Source organism: Syzygium oleosum, unplaced genomic scaffold, assembly GCF_021117445.2.
Source record: "Syzygium oleosum isolate NSW1041296 unplaced genomic scaffold, Sole_v2.1 Sole_v2.20, whole genome shotgun sequence".
Taxonomy (NCBI): domain Eukaryota; kingdom Viridiplantae; phylum Streptophyta; class Magnoliopsida; order Myrtales; family Myrtaceae; genus Syzygium; species Syzygium oleosum.
The window spans coordinates 1460879-1480980 of NW_026607504.1; the positions used below are offsets into that span (position 1 = coordinate 1460879).

Consider the following 20102-nt stretch of genomic DNA (forward strand, 5'->3'; position numbering starts at 1 on the left):
TTTGTGAGAAGTCGCCGATGAGGAAACAGCGGCCGGTCTCTAGAAGAAACTGGAAAGTCTCTACATGAAGAAATCTCTAACATCGAGACTTTATTTGAAGCAGCGTCTTTATACCCTAAAGATGCGTGAAGGTACATCTGTTCAGGAACACTTGGATGAGTTTAATAACATTGTTCTAGATATGAAAAATCTAGATATTAAACTCGAGGATGAAAATCAAGCTTTGATCGTGTTATGTTCATTGCCTGCCTCATACGAGAATTTTGTGAACTCGATGCTTTATGGACGTGAATCCATAACTTTGGAGGATGTTAAAGCATCTTTGAATTCTGCAGAACTGAGAACAAAATTGAATGGGAATACTAGTGAAAACAAAGCAGATGGTTTGTTTGTAAGAGGCAGGACCAAGAGCAGGGATAAAGCTTTCTGAGGGAAATCTGTTGGTCGTTCAATATCTAGGCCAACTGGAGATAAGATGAACGTTGAGTGCTACTATTGTCACAAAAAAGGACATTACAAGTCAGATTGTCCTTCGCTTAAGAAAAAGGATAAGCAGCATGGTCAAAGACAAGATTCAGCGAATGTTGCAAACGAAAATGAGTCTAATGCGTCAGAAAGTGTTCTTACGGCATGCTCTGCTGTTAATTTCTCCAATGATGTTTGGATAATGGATTCGGGAGCATCATATCACAAGGGGCCAAATAGGGTATGGTTCACCACATACGAGCCATTGCATGGTGGATCAGTTTTGATGGGGAATGATGCTGTATGCAAAGTTGTGGGTATTGGTATTGTTCGGATTAAGTGCCACGATAAAGCAGTGAGAACCTTGACTAAAGTAAGACATATACCAGACTTAAAGAGAAACCTTATCTCGTTGAGCAGTTTGGATTCCATTGGGTGTGTGTACTCCGGTGGAGGTGGAGTTCTCAAAGTTTCAAAAGGCAATCTGGTTGTGAGGAAAGGAAGCAAGGTGAATCACTTGTATCATTTGCAGGGTAGCACAGTCATGGGTCCTTCAATTGGCACATGCAATTCCGTTTCTGATAATGATAGAACGAAATTGTGGCATATGCGTTTGGGCTACATGAGTGAGTGTGGCATGACATTTTGAGTAAACGTGGTTTACTTTGTGGGGAGCAGATGACCTCGCTAGATTTCTGTGAGCATTGTGTTCTTGGCAAGCAATGCAGAGTCAGATTCAGTACGAGGACGCATTCGACAAAGAGCACACTCGACTATATCCATTCCGATTTATGGGGACCAGCACAGGTTCCATCTAAGGGTGGTGCTCTTTACTTTGTGACGTTCATTGACGATTATTCCAGGAAGGTTTGGGTTTACCTTCTGAAAAGAAAAAGTGATGTGTTTCAAACCTTCAAGAAGTGGAAAGCCCTTGTTGAGAATCAGATAGGGAAGAAGATCAAATGTCTAAGGACCGATAATGGTCTTGAGTTCTGTGGTGGCGATTTTAATGAATTCTGTGCATATATAGGTATCGTTCAACACCGTACAGTTAGGCACACTCCACAGCAGAATGGAGTGGCAGAACGTATGAACAGAACTCTATTGGAGAGAGCAAGATGCATGCTCTCTAATGCTGGCATGGAAAAAGGTTTTTGGGCTAAAGCTGTTAACACGGCTTGTTATCTGGTTAATTGCTCTCCTTCAACAGCAATAGAATGCAAGACTCCTTTTGAGATGTGGTCAGGTAAGCCTTGTGATTATTCTAATCTAAAGGTTTTTGGATGCCTTGCTTATTATCATGTTAAGGATGGTAAGTTAGAACCTAGAGCAAAGAAATGTATTTTTGTTGGGTATGTTGATGGGGTGAAAGGTTATCGTTTATGGTGTCAGGAACCTAACTCACCTAAGTTCATTATTAGTAGGGATGTTACATTTAATGAAATGCATATGCTTGATCAAAGGAAAGTTGTTGATGAGTCTGTAGGAAAACATGAGAGTGATATGAATGAGATGGAGGTTCAGGTGAAGCTTCTAGAAAAGACTTCTCAGAATGATTTGAACGAGCAAATTGCTCCAGTTGATTCAAGTTCAGATGAGGAAGCTGTAGATGAGGTGGAGCAGCCATACTCTATTGCTACTGGCAGAGAAAGTAGGCAGACCCGGCCTCCTCAGAAATATGGGTTCTCTGATCTGGTGGCTTATGCTCTTACGACAGCATAAGATATGGGTATTCAGAAACCTTCTACCTATACGGAAGCTGTTACTTGCACAGAATCAGAAAAATGAGCTGTTGCTATGGTTAAGGAACTTGAATCACTTCACAAGAACCAGACTTGGGACTTGGTGCAGTTGCCTAAGGGAAAAAGAGCCATTGGGTGTAAATGGGTCTTCAAGAAAAAGGAAGGAATTCCAGGTGTTGAAAATGTTAGATGCAAGGCTCGGCTCGTAGCTAAAGGCTACAATCAGAAGGAGGGAATTTATTATGATGAAGTTTTCTCCCCTGTGGTAAAACACACTTCCATTCGTGTGTTGCTGGCTATAATTGCTCAATTTGACTTAGAGCTTGAGCAACTTGATTTGAAGACTGCTTTTTTGCATGGCAAGCTTGAGGAAACTATTTATATGGCTTAGCCCGAGGGCTATTATGTAGAAGGCAATGAGGATTTTGTTTGTAGATTGAAGAAATCTTTGTATGGTTTGGAGCAGTCACCAAGACAGTGGTATAAGAGATTCGACAGCTTTATGATAGGGAGCGGTTATCATAGGAGCAACTATGATAGTTGTGTCTACTTCAGGAAGGGTTCAGATGGATCCTTTGTCTATCTTCTCTTATACGTGGATGACATGCTCATTGCTGCAAATAACATGTTAGATGTGTTGACCTTGAAGAAACGGCTCAGTGAGGAGTTCGAGATAAAAGATCTGGGTCCTGCTAAGAAGATCTTAGGAATGGAGATTCAGAGGGACAGGAAAGGAGGGAAGTTATATCTCTCACAGAGGAGTTATATTGAGAAGGTACTTGAGAGGTTTGGCATGCAAAACGCTAAGCCCGTGAGTACACCGTTGGCATCCCATTTTAAACTCTCAGCTCTGCATTCACCTCAATCAGAGGTCGAGGAGGCTACGATGTCTCGTGTCTCATACTCTAGTGCAGTTGGTAGCATTATGTATACTATGATATGCACTCGTCCCGACATTGCGCAAGCAGTTAGTGTGGTTAGTAGATATATGGCGCATCCTGGAAAGGTCCATTGGCAGGCAGTGAAATGGATACTTAGGTATCTTAGAGGCTCCACAGAGTTGGGCCTAGTGTTTGATAGAAACAGTTCCAACGGTACCTCAGCTGTGGAATTTGTGGATTTTGATTTTGCAGGTGATCTCGATAAGAGGAGATCTTTGACTGGCTATCTTTTCACACTATCTAGTTCGACTATTAGTTGGAAGTCAACCTTACAGTCGACAGTTGCTTTGTCTACTACAGAGGCAGAATATATGGCAGCAGCAGAAGCAGTGAAAGAAGGTATTTGGTTAAGGAATCTTGTTCAGGAACTTGGGCTCCAGCAGGAAGACAATTCAGTTGTCTTTTGTGACAATCAGAGTGCTAAATACTTGATTAGAAATCAAGCATATCTTGAGAGGACTAAGCATATCGATGTCAAGTATCACTTTATTCGAGAGGCAGTTGCTGAGAGAAATATGACGGTAAAGAAAATTGGTACAGCTGACAATTATGTTGATATATTGACCAAGCCAGTCTCCGCCAACAAGTTTAAGCATTGCTTGAACTTGATTGGCATGCTTGGTTGAGTTTGCCCCTTATGGGGCTTCGGTGGCGAGGTAAATGAAAGTTCTACATTTGTGTTTTGAAGTTGATATGTTCTTTCGTTGCAGCCCTTATTTCCTACACCGAGTTAGCTCACGTAGGCTTAAGGATGCCGAGAGAATGTGTTCGGCTTCTTGACTGTTTTGTTTTGGGAAATTCAAGCCAAGGTGGAGATTTGTTAAATATATCTTGAAATTTCTGTACTCGGTTCGGTTCATCACCTGACCCGACATATTTTTTGTATGACTCAAAAGTGGAGAAAAAATTGAGATTTAGTTTGTGACGTGGAGGGTTGGATCGATAGGCTCAACTCGAAGCAAGCGAACAAATCTTTTTGGCGGTTCGCCCAAGCTGGAGCAAGCGAACAAATGTCTTGGGGGGTTCGGGGGCTATGCCCCCGAGAAAATTTTTTGGGGAGCCCTATTTATACTACGGCTAGGTTTTTTTCATTGATTAAGAGAGATTTTCGTTTTGAGAGAGATTTGTGAGCCGTGAGGTTTTGTTAAGTCGTTTTTTCGACTTTTGAAAACTGTACTATTTTTTTATTGTAGTGGAATCTTATTTTGCCTCGCCCGTGGACGTAGATCACCTTGTGATCGAACCACGTAAATCCTTGTGTTCTGTATTTGTTTTTCCGCATTTATTTCGAACATGATGTGACTAAAATTGGTTCATCTCATAGGATTTCCATCCTAATTAAGTCACACTGCTTTCATTGTATAAACCGTTTGTAGTGGACTACTCCATTGCTATTACTAATAAGGTACGATGCTTTAATCAGTGTTTCTAAGCAAGATGGAGGCACTATATACTTTTGAAGATACTGAAAATGAGACTATATCTGTTTCTCACCAGTCGGTTTTATTATCTCAAAGTTTGTCACTGGCAGTCAGAATTTGGTTATTCTGAATAAACCAGAACTACTCTTGCTGAAAGCATTCACTTCAGAATCTCTTATTTGATTATGATGTGCTTTCATGGCCTGAACAGTGTTGAGGATGATGTCTTGTATTATGTTATCCAAGAGATTAGGAGGTGGCTCTGAAAGGTCCCTAACGACTGGACAACACGGGGGTCTTGTTTACCGGTGAGCGGGCGAGGGTCTGGGGGGGCCGCCCTGGCGGGGGTCGCCGCCAGAGGCGTTTTATGTTCAGTCATAGAAGGATTTATATAGGAATGCTAAATATTTTAGGCTATGTGGGCAATTTTGTAATTTGTGCCATGTAGGGTTTAACTATATATATTTAGGGCAAAACGGGTCTCTAGTCTAGAGATAGGGGGTGAGAAAGAGTGGCTGTACACTTTTCTACGTTATCAGTGAAACGGATCTCTTCTTCCCGTGGACGTAGGTAGGCGGAACATCTCCCCTGCTGAACCACGTAAATTCTTGTATTGTGCGAATTCCCATTACTTTTTTGCATCGTTGATAGGATCGAATAAATTCGACAAACAAATGGCAATACTCTGAGGACCTGGGTATCCTCTACAAATGGTGCAATCTTCAACTTATGGAGTCAAGAGTGAGATCCCTGAGTATGGAGAGAACAAAAGGACAAAAATTCGCTTTCTGTGCCACCAGGCTCTAGGTACTTCTTCTCAGATTTAGAATCTGACTTGTGGTACTTTTACTAAATTAATGATGGCATAGCCATGTGCCTCGTTATCTGTTACTTTTGTAAGCAAATTACTAGATAGATTCTAGTAGTTATGATTTGCAGCAAATTCTCATAAACTGTTCATTTGTATGATGCAGTGAGTCTGTCAGATTAGGTGAAGTAAAATTTGAAAGCTTTATGTTTCCATGACTGCAGCTTTGGAACAAAAAGTTGCAAAATGGTAAACGCTCCCTGATAATCTCTTAAGTAGACAACGTGCATAATATTTGAGATGGCTTCAAGGGCATAATCATTTTCGACTTGCAAATCTTTGCCAGGTCATAACGGGGTTGACAAATTGACATGTGTCCATGTACTGTTTGTCAACAAGCCTATGCGCACTATCTTTGTGTGTGTGCGTGTGCCCATGTGCCTGCATGAGAGAGAGAGAGAGAGAGAGAGAGAGAGAGAGAGAGAGAGAGAGAGAGTCATGAGAGTCATGATCTGTTACTCTTGCTGTCAAATGTCATGGCCTTACATTCTCAGTTAACTTCTGCTTAAAAAAAGTCATTGGTCGAGTTCCCCTTTGCAAGAAATAGTTGTAATTGTCTTCTTTTGTCCCTTGTCATCTTCCAAGCTTCATTTGATGAATAATTGGTCCTACACTTTTCATCTTGATCTTCGTCATTTTCGTCGGAGGAGGATCGTCCTTCATATCTGGGCAAAAAGCTGTCTTTTTGTTGGTCCTTCACCTGAATATTCAAATGGGCAAAAAGCTGTCTTTTTGTTTGCATCTCGCTTTTATGATTTGACACAAGTTTTCCTTGGGTCATTCTAAAGGGAGCTCATTTGGTTCATCATTTATCTTACACACTACAATGCTCAGGAATTCAGTTCCTCTGATCTGGCCGACCAATACACACTTCGAGGGGCAATAGCTAGAAAACTTTAGCTGACTTTCACGATACTATCACTTACATCAGGTAGTCCGTTTACGAGGGCACATAACCGAACTAATGACAGCGCTTTGTTGAAATGTTTTGCCTTGGTCCCAAGGTACTCGCTCCAAGTTACTGGCTTGTAAAGTGGAGGATGATTACAGTCTATTAGTTCTGGTAGAGGTGAGACTTGAACCCAACTTGGGGGTCCATATAAATAGGCAACTGATAACCGCTGCTCTGTTCGGTTAACCATTGCTCGATGGAGGACACTTGGGTATAAGCCATTTGATAATATGTGAAAGAGGTCCCCCACATTAACAACAAGTGCACCGGAAAGTGGAGGCACTGTGATCCATCCACTGCCCTCTTTAAGCACTTGCAAGCCACTTGTGTTATTTTGATAAAGAATTGTGAGGAGGGTAGAGTCTGTGTGAGCGGCAAGACCCATTGCCCTGTCTGGGTCCGGGCAAGCAGGGTAAGAATTCAATTGCAAAGCAGCAACTGCCCCTGTGAATTCTCCTTTAGGGCCGCTCCATTTGATGTCTTCCTTTGTCAACCCCAAAGAGCCAAGCATAAGCCACATCAACCTTCCTGCTAGCTGTTTCATCTCTTTCTGGTACTCTTCAATTACATCGCTGCAACAAATAACAGAGAAAATTAAGCACTTAAAAGATAGTAATGGTGCTAGACTAACGAAGGTTAAACAAAGAGTGAATGGAAGTTTGATCTTTAGACACTGTCCCTCAGATTCTTCTTGGTGATTACATTATTTGCTTCCATTGATAATAGTAAGTAGCTTGAAAAAGTAAAATTGTGAGTTATGACATGTGCATGGTCATAATTTAGTACCAGAATACGTTGTAATCTTGAGGCCAAAGTCGGCGAGCATGTTCCATTGGTGACCCCACAATGGTGAATCCCTCAGACCACATTTGCTTAGAGAAAAAGGCAGAAATTCGTGCGACTCCATAACCTGAGATGCCTTCTGGGGAACGAGATGCCTTGAGCTTTTGTGGCACTGGCAGAGAGAAAAGATTCTTGGCAGCACACTCAACATCATGAAGAAGCTCCTCTGGTATGCCATGGTTTATGACTTGATATACGCCCCAACTTCTGCATGCATGGCCTATTAGCTTTAGTGCATTTGGGTCATTGAGATCGATGACCGGCAAAGTCTCTTTGCTAGGACAGTGAGAAGAAGGGTGCTCATCAAGTTCTGTCCATGCATATGAGTCGGGCAATTCTTTCACTGAACTGAAGTCGACTTGTTTATGATGGAGTTCAACAGGATACGCTCTGAAGGCATCTGAAAGTCTGGAAGGCATAGTGGGGAGAGAGAAACAGGGAGAGAGTACTTGCGGAGAAACAGGGTGTGTGTTGGATGTCGGGTTATAGGTTGAGATACAGTTTACAAATGGACAGAGTAAACTGAATGTACTTGTTACTCGTTATGAAATGGTATAGTACTAAGTTTATATAGAGATGATGGAGTTGTGGTTTCTCAGTGCTGAGTGGTGCTGGGGTATGGCATTGATTGGAAGGAGACAACAGATGAAATAACAGAGAGCATTTCACATTGGACAATAGAAAGAACAAAAATAGTGAGGACCGTCTTGTCCTTTACAAACAATATAACGAGGAAAGGAAAGGCATCTTAACTTCACAAGCCACAGAGCTTCAATGGAAGGGAGGGTCCCTCTCTCTCTCTCTCTCTCTCTCTCTCTCTCTCTCTCTCTCTCTCTCTCTCTCTCTCCATGTGCATCTGTTTTGTCCTCAAGTAGGAACACATGCATATCAATATCCACCCCCATTTTGGTCGTAATCAACCTTTTTCAAAGTACAATTCCCTCTATCACCTGGATATTTCTTCAAATTGCCCTTCCACTTGCCCTGTTGAAATTTTGTGAAACTGGCTTTGAGGTTTAGAGAGATTCTTGTTTTCAACTTGACCTGTTTAAACTGAATAAGTTCCTTCACGGAGGTGCACAAAATTCACTTGCAGCTTATTTTTGGTACTGCTAAGTCTCTATGAGTATGACAAGGACATGGTAACTCGGTCTTTGATTAGTTGTTCTCAACTTGTTCTTGTCTAGAGATCAGAAGATTCGTATGGAAGGGCATTCTGGTCTGTCCACCAGTGAGTGCTCCTTTTTATATCTTCACGTATATTCGATCATATTCCATGAAAAGTAATAAAGCCTCAGTGCACTCTGAGATTACATTTGGGTTTGTTTGTCCTAGATGTTCCAAGTGGGCTACCAAACTCCCTTCAAATCCACAAACATATTTGGTCGTCCCCAGACATTACATAAATGGGTTTCTCCCTTTTCTGTTAAAAATCATTCGACTGTTGCTTGTGGATTCTCCATTTTGCTCATGGACAAGGTTGGAATCTTGCCCTTCGTGGAAGTATATGATGAAACTGTAGCTGATTATTTCTATGAAAAATACAAGTGTTTATTGGCTTTGGTTAGTAATTTTCTTGAAATGTTAGAGCAGCATAGATGTCAAATCTTCATTGATCCATGCACAAGGAGGAAGTAAAGATTTTCGTTTAGTCAGTTTCTCTTTTTTTGGCCTTCTCTTTATATTCTATAAGGTTGGCATCCAATGACAGAACAGAAACAACACAATCATGTCAAGATCATCATCATGCGAAACTGATTGCAGGATTCATGTGATGAGCCTCACACAAGGGACGAATGCGAAATGTGCTATTACACATGCACAATAGTCCTGCAAGAGTACAGTTCAGAGGAGACACAACGAATTTCACACTATGGCTGTGGTAAACTCCGCCAGTTTCGTGGAAATTGAAAGTTTAAAATTCAATATTCTTTCTCGCTCTTTGCAAGGATGAAAGATTGGATGATTGGCTAGATTTGCAATTTGATCATTCATCAGTGCTGGAAAAACTCGGTGATCGGTTCTGTTTAGGTCTGTCTATAGTCAGAGTGGCGAAAAGAATGTGATATCTGCCTCCAGTCACAAAGCACCATTTATGCTGTTTCAAGTGATATGTTTTGACAAATTTCTGCTACTTAAGTAGGGTCCAAAGAGGGTTTTCCATTATATAAATTGTCTTAAACTGTGATTGAAGGGAATATGAAAGTTTGAAACGCATGGAACGCTGTGTCGCACATGACTTTTGGGAGAAGTACCAAAAAAGTCATAAACATTTTACATTTGTGTCAATTCAATTATAAACTCTTTAATTGTGCTGATAATTCCAAACCTTTTCACATTTTGTCAAATAAAGCCATCCGATTAATTTAGGTTGGAAATCGCTGACGTTGACATTTTTTAAATTTTTTAATAATTTTTTTGATTTTTTCCTTTTTTCTTTCTTTTTCTTTCCCTTCTCTTTTCTATCGGTGGCCGATTGCCGACCACAGGCTATGTCTGGCGAAGGCTGGCCTCCCCAGAGCGAGGTTCACCCTTGCCGCCACAGGCGAGGGTAGACGTCACTGAGCCCAGCTTGGGCAAGGGGGGCCCTTGTCGGCGCTCGCCCTTTCCGGTCATGGCTTGTGGTCGGCGGCCGTCGACTAGCCATGGCTTGTGGCTGGTGTCGGTGATCGGCCCTTGGCAAAAGGAAAAGAAAACGAAAGGAAGAAAAAAGAAAAATTATTAAAAATAAAAAAAAATTATTAAAAAATGTTTACACTAGTGCCAACCATGCCAACTAGGATTGCTAGCAACTTTTGGCCTAAATTCACCAAATATACTCAATTGGCAAAATATGAAAATATTTAAGATTAAATTGGCACAATTAAAAAGTTTAAGACTAAATGGGCACAATGGGTACTTTTCCCCGTGACTTTTGCTTTGAGTTTAATTGAGGATACTCCAGCATCACTCAAAGGTCAGTTTTCTCATGTAACCACCGTTATTTTACATGTTAATTAACAGTAAAACCATGCATTATTGCTTGATTCCCCAAGAAAGTCACGAACTGACAAATTTGCCAGGATAGATCTAAGAGATTCTGATATTTACACTTACATTAGAGCTCTAATTATATGTTTCTAACTATATGTTGATGGCGACGTCATTTACCAACATAGTGTTTGAGATTAAAATCTCCGTTGAATTGATCATTCCTTCCAAAGGTGGTAGGCTATCACACGAAAAGATCTCTTGTCACGATAGGTTAAAGCCTATAAGGAAGCAAAGAAACTTGTCTACTTCCTAATGAAAGTGAAGTTCAAACTGATTTACGTTTGAGGAGAAAGTATGCAGCACTTACCAATGTGGGTCTAAGGAAGCACCTTTTGATTAAGTGGGGGTTAATTAATGACAAGCTAAGACCTCAAATTTGGACCAACAGAATGGTACCAAAGATGCTGCGCCATGTGAAAGAGCAGAAACTTTGCAAGACCATAAGGACAGGCATAGTGAAATACCATGATGATGTCCACGCATATTATGCTTGGTTTTTGTCATGATGCTCTTTTGAAGGCCATTGGACTCGTTAATCTCAACCCCTCAAGAAAGTAAGTTGCGCCAAAAAGGTGGAGTGACTAGGTCACCACAAAACAAGACTTTTTTTCCTTTCTTTGTGCCAATCTGGGTCTAACAGGATTTTACAACTAAACCGAGAGACAGATCTTCACAATTTCAATTTCTTGCCCAGTAAGGAGCTTAATGAAAGTTTCAATCAGAAGTGGCACTAAAAAGTAGATGATGACCTAGTTCTACATAGTTTGCGGCACCTTTGCAAGGGAAAATAATTTAAAAAAGAATTAGTTCGATTCATTTTTTTTCTTGTTAAAGTATCACACATAGCTTGTTTACGTGGTTTATATGTTATTTATGTACATGCGGTCTCCCTCTGCTTGTTTAAGATTTTGTGTTCGACTATCTGACATGTCAATGCTTTTTTTTTGTTGGATTTCTTGACGATAATCACATGTTTGCATATGAATGTTGTCATCTTGTTAGGTTGCAGGAACCATAAATGAAAAAAAAAAATAGAGGAACTTATGTGGTTTGAGATTATATTGCTCCACTTAGAGAGAGAGAGAGAGAGAGAGAGAGAGAGAGAGAGAGAGAGAGAGAGAGAGAGAGAGAGAGAGAGGTTGTTTCATGTCACTCAAGCAGATCATGCTCCATTTTTTTAGGACACACAAGCTGAGATGAAAGCTAAATATATCCACATGATGACAAAATCCAAACTTGCCTGCCCCTCTCGTATCCTCTTCAAGTCCTTCCTTTTGGCAATTCGCAATGTTCAATTTCGAAATCATTCTCCTTCAAAAGTCAAAAACCTATTTGCTTGAATATGTCAAATCAGAGGACTGACAAAACATGGTGGAAAGAATCCATAGTACTGTGAGGTGCAAACAGAGCAAAGCGATTGAGAAGACACTAATGTCTATTTCCCTCGCCAATTAGATGTGCGTTATCGATTCTACCAATGCTCTGTAGACAAAGCTACTTGCACTCAGTTCAAGTGTGGATGTGGTCAATCTGTTTCTTTCTCATGCACAATGATTCTGATATTGCCACCCAAGACTTTTGAGTGATTTAATGAAGAGAGCAACGAGATGTTTGTGTCATGTAGTACCGTAATAATAGAGTCCCAATGATTTTGATATCAATTTATATTTCGATTTTCTCAAAAAATTACATTTTACATTTTGACATTCATGATAATGACATGTATGGACACATATGTTTCTATTAGCAAGCAGGATAAGAACCAAATGATAAAATAAAAAGAAATACAGATTTACCAATATAGTGTCATCACACTCTTTCATACTTGCATAATTGATCAACTATGACTTGGCGTTTTGATGCCGTTACTAAATTAATAATTCCAAAAAAGGATAATGACATAAATGGTCCTTCAACTTTGGACGAATGTATAATGTGGTCCTTGAACTTTTGATTTATTCAATGTGGTCCATGAACTTTACCCCAATATGCGATGTGATCTATGAACTTTTAATGAGTTCAATATGGTCCCCTCAACTTTTGGTACATGTTCAATTTATTCCCTAAACTATATAGAAATATTCAATGTTGTCCTGCATTGAACAAATTGAACATGTACCATTGAATAATTTAAAATTTCGGGGATGACAGTGCATATTAAAATAAAGTTCATGAACCATACTGAACAAATTAAAAATTTAGGGATCACATTACATATTGAAACAAAGTTCAAGACCATTTGTGTCATTATCCCTTCCAAAAGTTATGGTGAGAAATAGGGAAATGAGCATAGTCTAAACTATGAGGATACCCATGTCCTCTCTATTTCATTCCTTTTCATTTCAATTTCTCAATACGTTAGTAGATGAGAGCGGATCAGAATTGGATGGCATGATAGATCGTTTGTCGTTTCTCCATCCAATACCAGACCAATCACATTAGCCACAGGTTGGCAATATTTCCTGCAGGGATTATGAATTTTAGTATAGTTTTTGGGACAAGATATGCGAGAATTATTGATACTTTGGCCAATATACTAATGTATGTCCAACTAAGATCCGGACAAACAGCTGAGTTGGCAAGCCAAGATGTCCATGTCTATGTGCATAGATAATGTATATCCCGGCCATAGTTTATTTTGTTTCAACACATGCATGAAGGCATGATGTTTTCTTTGGGGTTCCCCACATAAAATCAATGATTATTCGCTTGAAACCCTAGAATGTAATAATTTGAAAAGATGGGTTTTTATAATGGGGGATACTAGTGGACAGAAGGCTGGCCGATTCCTATGCTTGGATCCATTCTTAGTTTGTTTGCTCTTCTAACATATGTTCGGACGTTCTCCTGGTACTCGATGGGGAGACTTCTCATTAAGTATTCCTTAATCGTGGTTGCATGCGCCATGCAGATTTGATTAATCTGTGATGTTAACTCTCTCTCTGTCTCTGTCTCTCTCTAATATAACTTAATCATTTGTGCAGTTGCAGATCTGTTTTTTCTTTTGTTTTCTGGATAAAGACATTCTTGTTTAATATGCTTAGGCTTAGAAACCATCCAAACCAGTGACAGGTTGCACAACTAAGCTCCAACATCCTTGACGACCGTGATTGGAACTCGGATGTTGTATGCATTGAAAGTACATCGTCACCCTTAATTTTCAATGTAAGCAATCTTTTGGTTGTTTCCACCACCATTGCATTGTTCTGCAAATTCAAAGCGGAAGAGAACAAAAACAGTGAGGAAGTAGTTTGAAAAAAGAGTCATTATTAGCATCGAGAAAAACAAAGAAGATTCTTCACATAACTCCAAAGAGGTCAGCCATATCCGTATTTAAATTACAACATCTCTCATTCAGAATAACTAATTACTTTGGGAGATGTGCCGACCACTCTGATGCAGCATGCTTACTCAATGCATCTGGATGTGCGGTTTTCTGACATTTGGGATTAGCCTATCCGTATGATTGGTAATCCAGTGATATATGTTTTAAAGTATCATGCATAAAAAAAGAAAAAGAACAATTCAACCTAGTGAACGTAAAGATCTTCAGATTCTTATTAGACATAGTTATGGGCACATTCATCCATGATTTGATATATGGAAGCTTGAGCTATGTTGCTCCGAATATCACGTGAGCATCGCATGCATATATCCGTCTCCATACAATCCTTATTCCTCGACTTATCTTAACAATCTATTTTTAATTAAAAAGTGATCAGTTCCTGCTTCAAGAAATTATAATCCATCGATTGTTCGCATGGCATGCTATGCATTTTAATTAGTTGGTGTTTAGTCTCCTCCAATTGTATGAATGTTTAACGTTGTACTGGAAAACACATGGAATCATCGACAATTATTTCCAAATCATCATCTTTGAGTTCTAACCAAAGCAAATCAGAGGAGTAAATTAACCAAATTAGGTTGGAAAAAAAAAAGGGCTCGTAAAAGATTAAAAAAATAAGTCGAGTTTTGCCTTGAGGAGTACGTAATCGGATAAGCTAAAATGGGCGAACCTGAAAAAATTCAACATCAATTCATATAGGACAGCAGAAGAAACAAAGCCGGAGGCAATCAAATTAGAGCATCTTAGAATCTCAGCTTTCATGACCTCCATCTTTGACATCTTTGGTGCTCACATCGGTTCTTGTCGCGTTAACACCCACAGCATGGTCATTACCATTATCCGGTATATAATTGCGATGATTTAACAGTTATTCGTGAGTAAAATTGCAATTAACATTCAGTATCGGTAGAGTTAATGTGAGTGCACGTGAAGAAAAATTTGCATAAACAGTCTATTGATTATCTTATTTCGTTTAGACCTTTGGGGATTTCCTACAAGTGCTGAGATCGCTGTATTATGAACAACTTGATGGAGGACCAGAGCTACCCCTGTATGTATCCCTCTATTTTCCCCTTCTCCTTTCTAACCTTCCTCGCCAATCTCACTCAGTTTTTTCAGTATTGCTCTCTCTGAAATTTCTAATCTCTGTCTGTTCTCGACCGCTCGTCGAAATTCTTTTGCTTTTTTGGGATTAAAGAACTTCGGCATTGAAGCTACTCCATGTGGCGTGGACGTGTTCTCTCCTCCATCTACGTTTTTTCGTCTGGAGGCGTGATATCCTGAAGCACTCCCAGCTAAACGAGATGGGTTACGGGAAATAGTCACAAGAAAGTATACAATCAAGGAATGAACCAATGTAAAATTGATAAATGTTCTGAAGAACTGTCATGGTACAAATACATAACTGGTTACAAATCGAATGCACGTCACACTGTACGTGATGAGGTTTTTGACTCAATATATGACAAATTCGGTTGACAGGGGAAGAACTGTTACCATGAACACCAAGAGATCAAGATTTCTTTGAGAAGCAGTGACATTCTTTATGCTGATCCAAACTCTGCAAACCACTTTTCGTGCTTCTCAATATCAGCTGCAGAAACACTCCGCTGTACCTTCACCAAGGCTTCGTCGAAGTCACACATCGCGACAGGGTCCTTCGAGATCTCATCCTTGGACATATTCTTAATTTCGTCCCGAGTCTTTCCAGCTATCTTACGCCTCATTCCATTCATGGAAGCATCCCGGCAAACGTTCGTAAGATCATCCCCACTGTATCCTTCAGTCCGTCGAGCTACATCGTCAATGTTTACATCAGCAGCCACCTGATAAAGAACCATGAAGCACACTTTCAAAGTGATTTTGAGCTAATATAGGCAAAAACCTAGATGGTTCCTTACAAAATTCATCACACAAATGGCTTCGAGTAACAACTAACAGTACATGGTTGCGCTTAAACACTCCTGCATGACTCAAATAATTCTCTTTACATTCACTCTTAAAATGTGAAAAATAAGACACATAATGCATAACACTCCACAGCATCACTCCTCATATGAAATGGTCTCAAGCAATATCATACATCAGTGTGAAGAAAGATCAATCGAGTGTTTGACAAGTTAGTAATATGGCAGTGATTGAGTAGCTTACCTCAACGGTCTTCAAGTTGATACGGATAAGTTCCTTACGACTTTCAAAGTTTGGGAGGGGAATATATATTCTCTTTTCAAGCCTCCTCCTGCACATCATTGGGAAGAAGCAACAAATGCATGATAAGGAATCTTGAACAGCAAGCATTTATGGAAATGGATTTTGTAAGTAAAAACAAAGTTCAAAATGCCAACACAGGTTAAAAATTATTGAAAAACATGATCAACCTGAGTGCCTCATCTATATCCCACGGGAAATTAGTTGCAGCTAAAACCATCACTATCTTGCGAGTACCATCTTCATTTGTCGAACTATTGTTAACACCATCTATTTGAACAAGAAGTTCGGATTTGACCCTCCTGGATGATTCATGCTCCCCTGAAGCCCTGAAGAGAGGCACCTTTGAAAGTCAGATACAAGTAAATGCCACGGAAGATCCAAGGGATTTATTCCTTTTTCTGACATTAGGCTAAGAATCATATCTCACTCCGAGTATCAAACTCACCCCCGAGCGTTGCAGAGAGAATCGATCTCATCAATGAAAATGGTACTTGGAGCATAGGCTCTAGCAAGATCAAACAAGCACCGCACCATGCGCTCACTCTCCCCACGCCATTTAGAAGCCAAAGTAGCAGATGAAACATTGAAAAATGTAGTACCACATTCAGTAGCTACAGCTTTTGCAAGAAGGGTCTTCCCAGTTCCGGGAGGGCCAAACATTAGAACACCTTTCCAAGGCCTCCTGATTCCCTGTGAATGAAAGCATCGTAAGCATAGAGCAAATAATTTCCAACTTTTTAGACAACGATAGCAGGAACTACTCCAGCTTGATTACCCATTTCCCACCCAACAGACTCCCCCAGGCACCCATCACCTTCGGTACCACAGTTTTGGGCTCCTCAATCTTTGGTAATCGACGCTATCAAGTACTTCTATAATGGCCAGTGGCCATTCTACTGCTTACTCTCTCCTTAATTTATAAACTAATTTTTTCTTAAAGCAATAAAAGCGTATTTCAAATTCACACTCTTCAAAAGATAATTTTACAAAACTTGGAGATAAAAATAACTATTAGCATCATCAATAAGTAATTGCATTTAGATCCTACCCAAAGCAAAGTAGCACATAAATTGCACTTCTACAGCTCAAGTAGTACCTGAAAATATTCGGGCATCCACAAAGGAAGCACAACAGCTTCCTCTAAAAGTCTCTTTGCTTCGCTCAGTCCAGCGACATCATCCCATCTTACTCCAGGGGTAGTCTCTAAGACATCCCTCTCAAGCATTGCAGCCAAGTCCTGATCAGGTCCCTCATACTGTCCCTTCTTTGACTTTCCATCTTCAGCATCACCATTCTAAAAGTTGCAAACATAAATTTGTCAGCGCAATGAAAACATCTTAAATCAAACTCGAAGCAAACAGAGTACATCACATTTCATTTGTGAAATAATGTAAATACCTAATCTATAGAAGCTGAGAATAGTAAAAGGATAAGAATACAGTTTGCATATAACACAAACCAAACATTGATCAACTTTACAGCAGATATGTAACACTAAGTTTCTCTAGTGACTTGTAACTCATAGCTGCTAAGAAATTCAAATTAATAGGAGAATCCTCTCCAGAAAATTAATGGAAGAATGGAGTGAACTAAGCTACGGCAATTCTTAAGCAAGAAAGGTGAAACTACTAAAAGCATATGGGATATGAACGAAGCATGCCCAAACCTACACAGTCGTAACAGACATCAAATTCCCCATAGATATCACTATACTGCCAAGTACATAGGGTTCCCTTTGCTTTTACATTGTTTTGAAAGTTTTGTAAGAGAAAATTACCCCAGAATCAGCTTTGGCAGATTTGCCAGAACCAGTGCCTTTCTTTCCAATAGAAGATGCTCGGACACCGGTATTACTCTTGCTCGAACCACCAGCCTTTGCACCACGTGCAGCGGCACCTGCCCTAGCAGTAGCACCACGAGCCCATGTCCCATCCTGTGGTGACTTCCTCATGCCCACTTGACCAGCCCTCGCAGGCCTTCTACCAGTAGGATCCCTACTCGGCGGCCTCCACACATCGGGATCATCCATGGCGGGAGCTCCAGAGGAAGTTGGGTATTCATCCAGCGGTTGGAAAACAAAGGAGGACTTGGCATGGATAGGAGGCGAAGAAGGGCGTCGACCACTGGGAGTTTCTTTGAACGCCCTCCGCTCGGCATCTAGTTGTTTGACGACTTCCGCTTCCTCGGACAAGGCTTTCTTCACGTTCATCCATTTGGCCCGAATCAAGGGATCATCAACCGTATTCAAGTGCCTAAAATTACACACACATTAGAAATTGGAGCAAAAAAAAGGGACGCACGCATGCACTTTTAGACACCAATTTCCGGACGAATCCTATCATAAGGACCTTATTCCTACATATCCTCCGCATTTCATAATATGACACACCCCATGAATTTCAAGATGTTAAATTGAATCCAAAGCTCAATTCTTTCTACGCAGAAATCATCGAAAACTGAAGCAATTGGATTAAAAATCCGAGCTTCGCTCGAAAGAAGCATCCATCCACAGCCTACACCCAAAACCTCGAGAAAAATCACTACTCGCCCGACAAGCAGCGATTGACTAGCTACAAGTCATCATCTCCCCCCCGCAAGTTGCTCGAGCATCCACAGATTCAGGAGCTACAAACTACGCATCGAATGGCAAACAAAGAGGATCCCCAGATTCGAAGTACCCTTCACTTCGAATGACGGAATCAATCGAGCTTAGCCGAGCAGAAATGGGGGGGAAGGGGAGGGAAAGAGGGAGTACTTGTTGATCTGGGCAATGGCGCCGTCGAAGAAGATGATGGAGGTGTCGTAGAGACCCTCTAGGGCATACTCCCTCGCCAATTTCAAGTGATCCTGCAATCCGGCCACATTGCTTCCCACCATCCTCTCCTCTCTCTCTCTCTCTCTCTCTCTCTCTCTCTCTCTCTCTCTCTCTCTCTTCAACGCAATCTCTGCAGCTCCAGTACTCGATCAGATTCACATCAATCTCTCTCTCTGTCTCTAACCGGAGCTTCCGAGCTTTCTCTCTCTAGAACCAGTCGCGGCGGAGCAGGAAGGAGCGAGCCCGACGGCGACGTTTCAACGGTAAGGAACCGAGGGGGAGGGAGAAGGCGCGTGGATTGACTCGTTTGCCCTCGCCACTTTGAGCTATTTACCATCTGCAGTGGCTGTCGGTTTTTTTGAAATTGCAGTTGGGCCCTTGCGAGGCCTTTTATCGTTTCGCAACAAAGGGAAAAGGGGATTCTCGACCGTTGGATCTGTAGGGCCTCCAACGGTCTCTGCCGTTCGCCTTTCGGAACTGCTGAAGGCCCAGATCCATGTTTGAAAATTGAAAATCCGACGGACCACCTCTCTTTTATAATTTAGATGAAAAAGCATATAAGCCTCTCATCACCATGTTTGATAAAATAAAAAATATAAAAAATAAAGGAAGATAAGATTTGATAGTGAATCTTTCCTATCACCATGTTTGATGGGCTTGGGGCCGGGTTCCTGGGCTCGGCCTCGATGGGCCCGGGCACGAGCACCGGGGACCCCTGCATGGGCACCTGGGCCTCTGTCTCGATGGGCCTGTGGACGAGCGTTAGGGTTCCCATGTTCAAGCGCGGAATTTCCGGTCCAAGCGTCATGTCTAATTATATATTTTGAAAATGATTTCTGTTTTTTTAAAATTTGAAGGGGAAATCATTTTTCTGAATTTAAGTATAAGTTTTCTGTTGATTAAGAAAACGTTTTCCAATATTCATTTTCCTAAGCAAACCAAACGCCAACAAATGATAAAAATGTTTCCCATGAAACAAACGAAACCTATGTGCTCATTCAGTTTCATTCCTTACCACTTCGGTATCTTTATGTCAATAAAGTTAACTTTGTCGGCATCTAAGGAATATGTGGTTGTCTCTATTTTTCTTTTGAGTCTCACAATTTATACGTTGCACGGCACTAGTAAAAGAGAAGTTCTCTACATGCGACCTCACTTTTGACACCTTCAACCTTTATTCCATATACACATTTTCGCCGACCGATTAGGATTCTCTCATTTATGGAAATATGCATCGACAATGTTTTATCTTCACGATCGACATTGCTTTATCTATCGGCATTGTCTTTGTCATCGCACCCCGCAAATGGAGAGAAGGGATAGCCTGGACGGCATTCCTAATCTCTAATTTAGGAAAATTTCCTTTTCGAGGGGGTCGCCATCATAGCATTTAACAGGTGAACAGAGTTGCCCCTTCAACTCGTCCACTTGATCCATTCTACCAAAGTTGAATTTCATCCATACC

The 20102-nt window shown here is 40.8% G+C and overlaps 2 protein-coding genes across 2 annotated transcripts; both read right to left on the minus strand.

Moving 5' to 3' along the window:
- Positions 1-5870: 5870 nt before the first annotated feature.
- Positions 5871-7838, minus strand: LOC115683954 (gibberellin 3-beta-dioxygenase 1-like). The gene is made up of 2 exons (XM_030608615.2): positions 7176-7838; positions 5871-6961 (listed from the first exon to the last, which is right to left on the minus strand). Exons 1-2 carry the CDS (start codon positions 7649-7651, stop codon positions 6334-6336), a joined length of 1104 nt encoding a protein of 367 aa, XP_030464475.1. The 5' UTR covers positions 7652-7838; the 3' UTR covers positions 5871-6333.
- Positions 7839-14959: 7121 nt separating this feature from the next.
- Positions 14960-18739, minus strand: LOC115683953 (katanin p60 ATPase-containing subunit A1). The gene is made up of 7 exons (XM_030608614.2): positions 18578-18739; positions 17600-18074; positions 16919-17116; positions 16268-16512; positions 15990-16148; positions 15763-15850; positions 14960-15437 (listed from the first exon to the last, which is right to left on the minus strand). The coding sequence occupies exons 1-7, from the start codon at positions 18697-18699 to the stop codon at positions 15156-15158; spliced, it is 1569 nt and encodes a 522-aa protein (XP_030464474.1). The 5' UTR covers positions 18700-18739; the 3' UTR covers positions 14960-15155.
- Between the last annotated feature and the right edge of the window lie 1363 nt (positions 18740-20102).

Excerpts from the sequence above, each read along its gene's own strand:
- LOC115683954 (XM_030608615.2), bottom strand. The coding sequence starts at position 7,651 with ATGCCTTCCAGACTTTCAGATGCCTTCAGAGCGTATCCTGTTGAACTC. Across the intron at positions 6,962-7,175 it reads CAAGATTACAACGTATTCTG|CGATGTAATTGAAGAGTACC; the intron begins GTACTAAATTAT and ends TATTTGTTGCAG.
- LOC115683953 (XM_030608614.2), bottom strand. The coding sequence starts at position 18,699 with ATGGTGGGAAGCAATGTGGCCGGATTGCAGGATCACTTGAAATTGGCG. Across the intron at positions 18,075-18,577 it reads GCCATTGCCCAGATCAACAA|GCACTTGAATACGGTTGATG; the intron begins GTACTCCCTCTT and ends GTGTAATTTTAG. Across the intron at positions 17,117-17,599 it reads CTGCCAAAGCTGATTCTGGG|AATGGTGATGCTGAAGATGG; the intron begins GTAATTTTCTCT and ends TGCAACTTTTAG.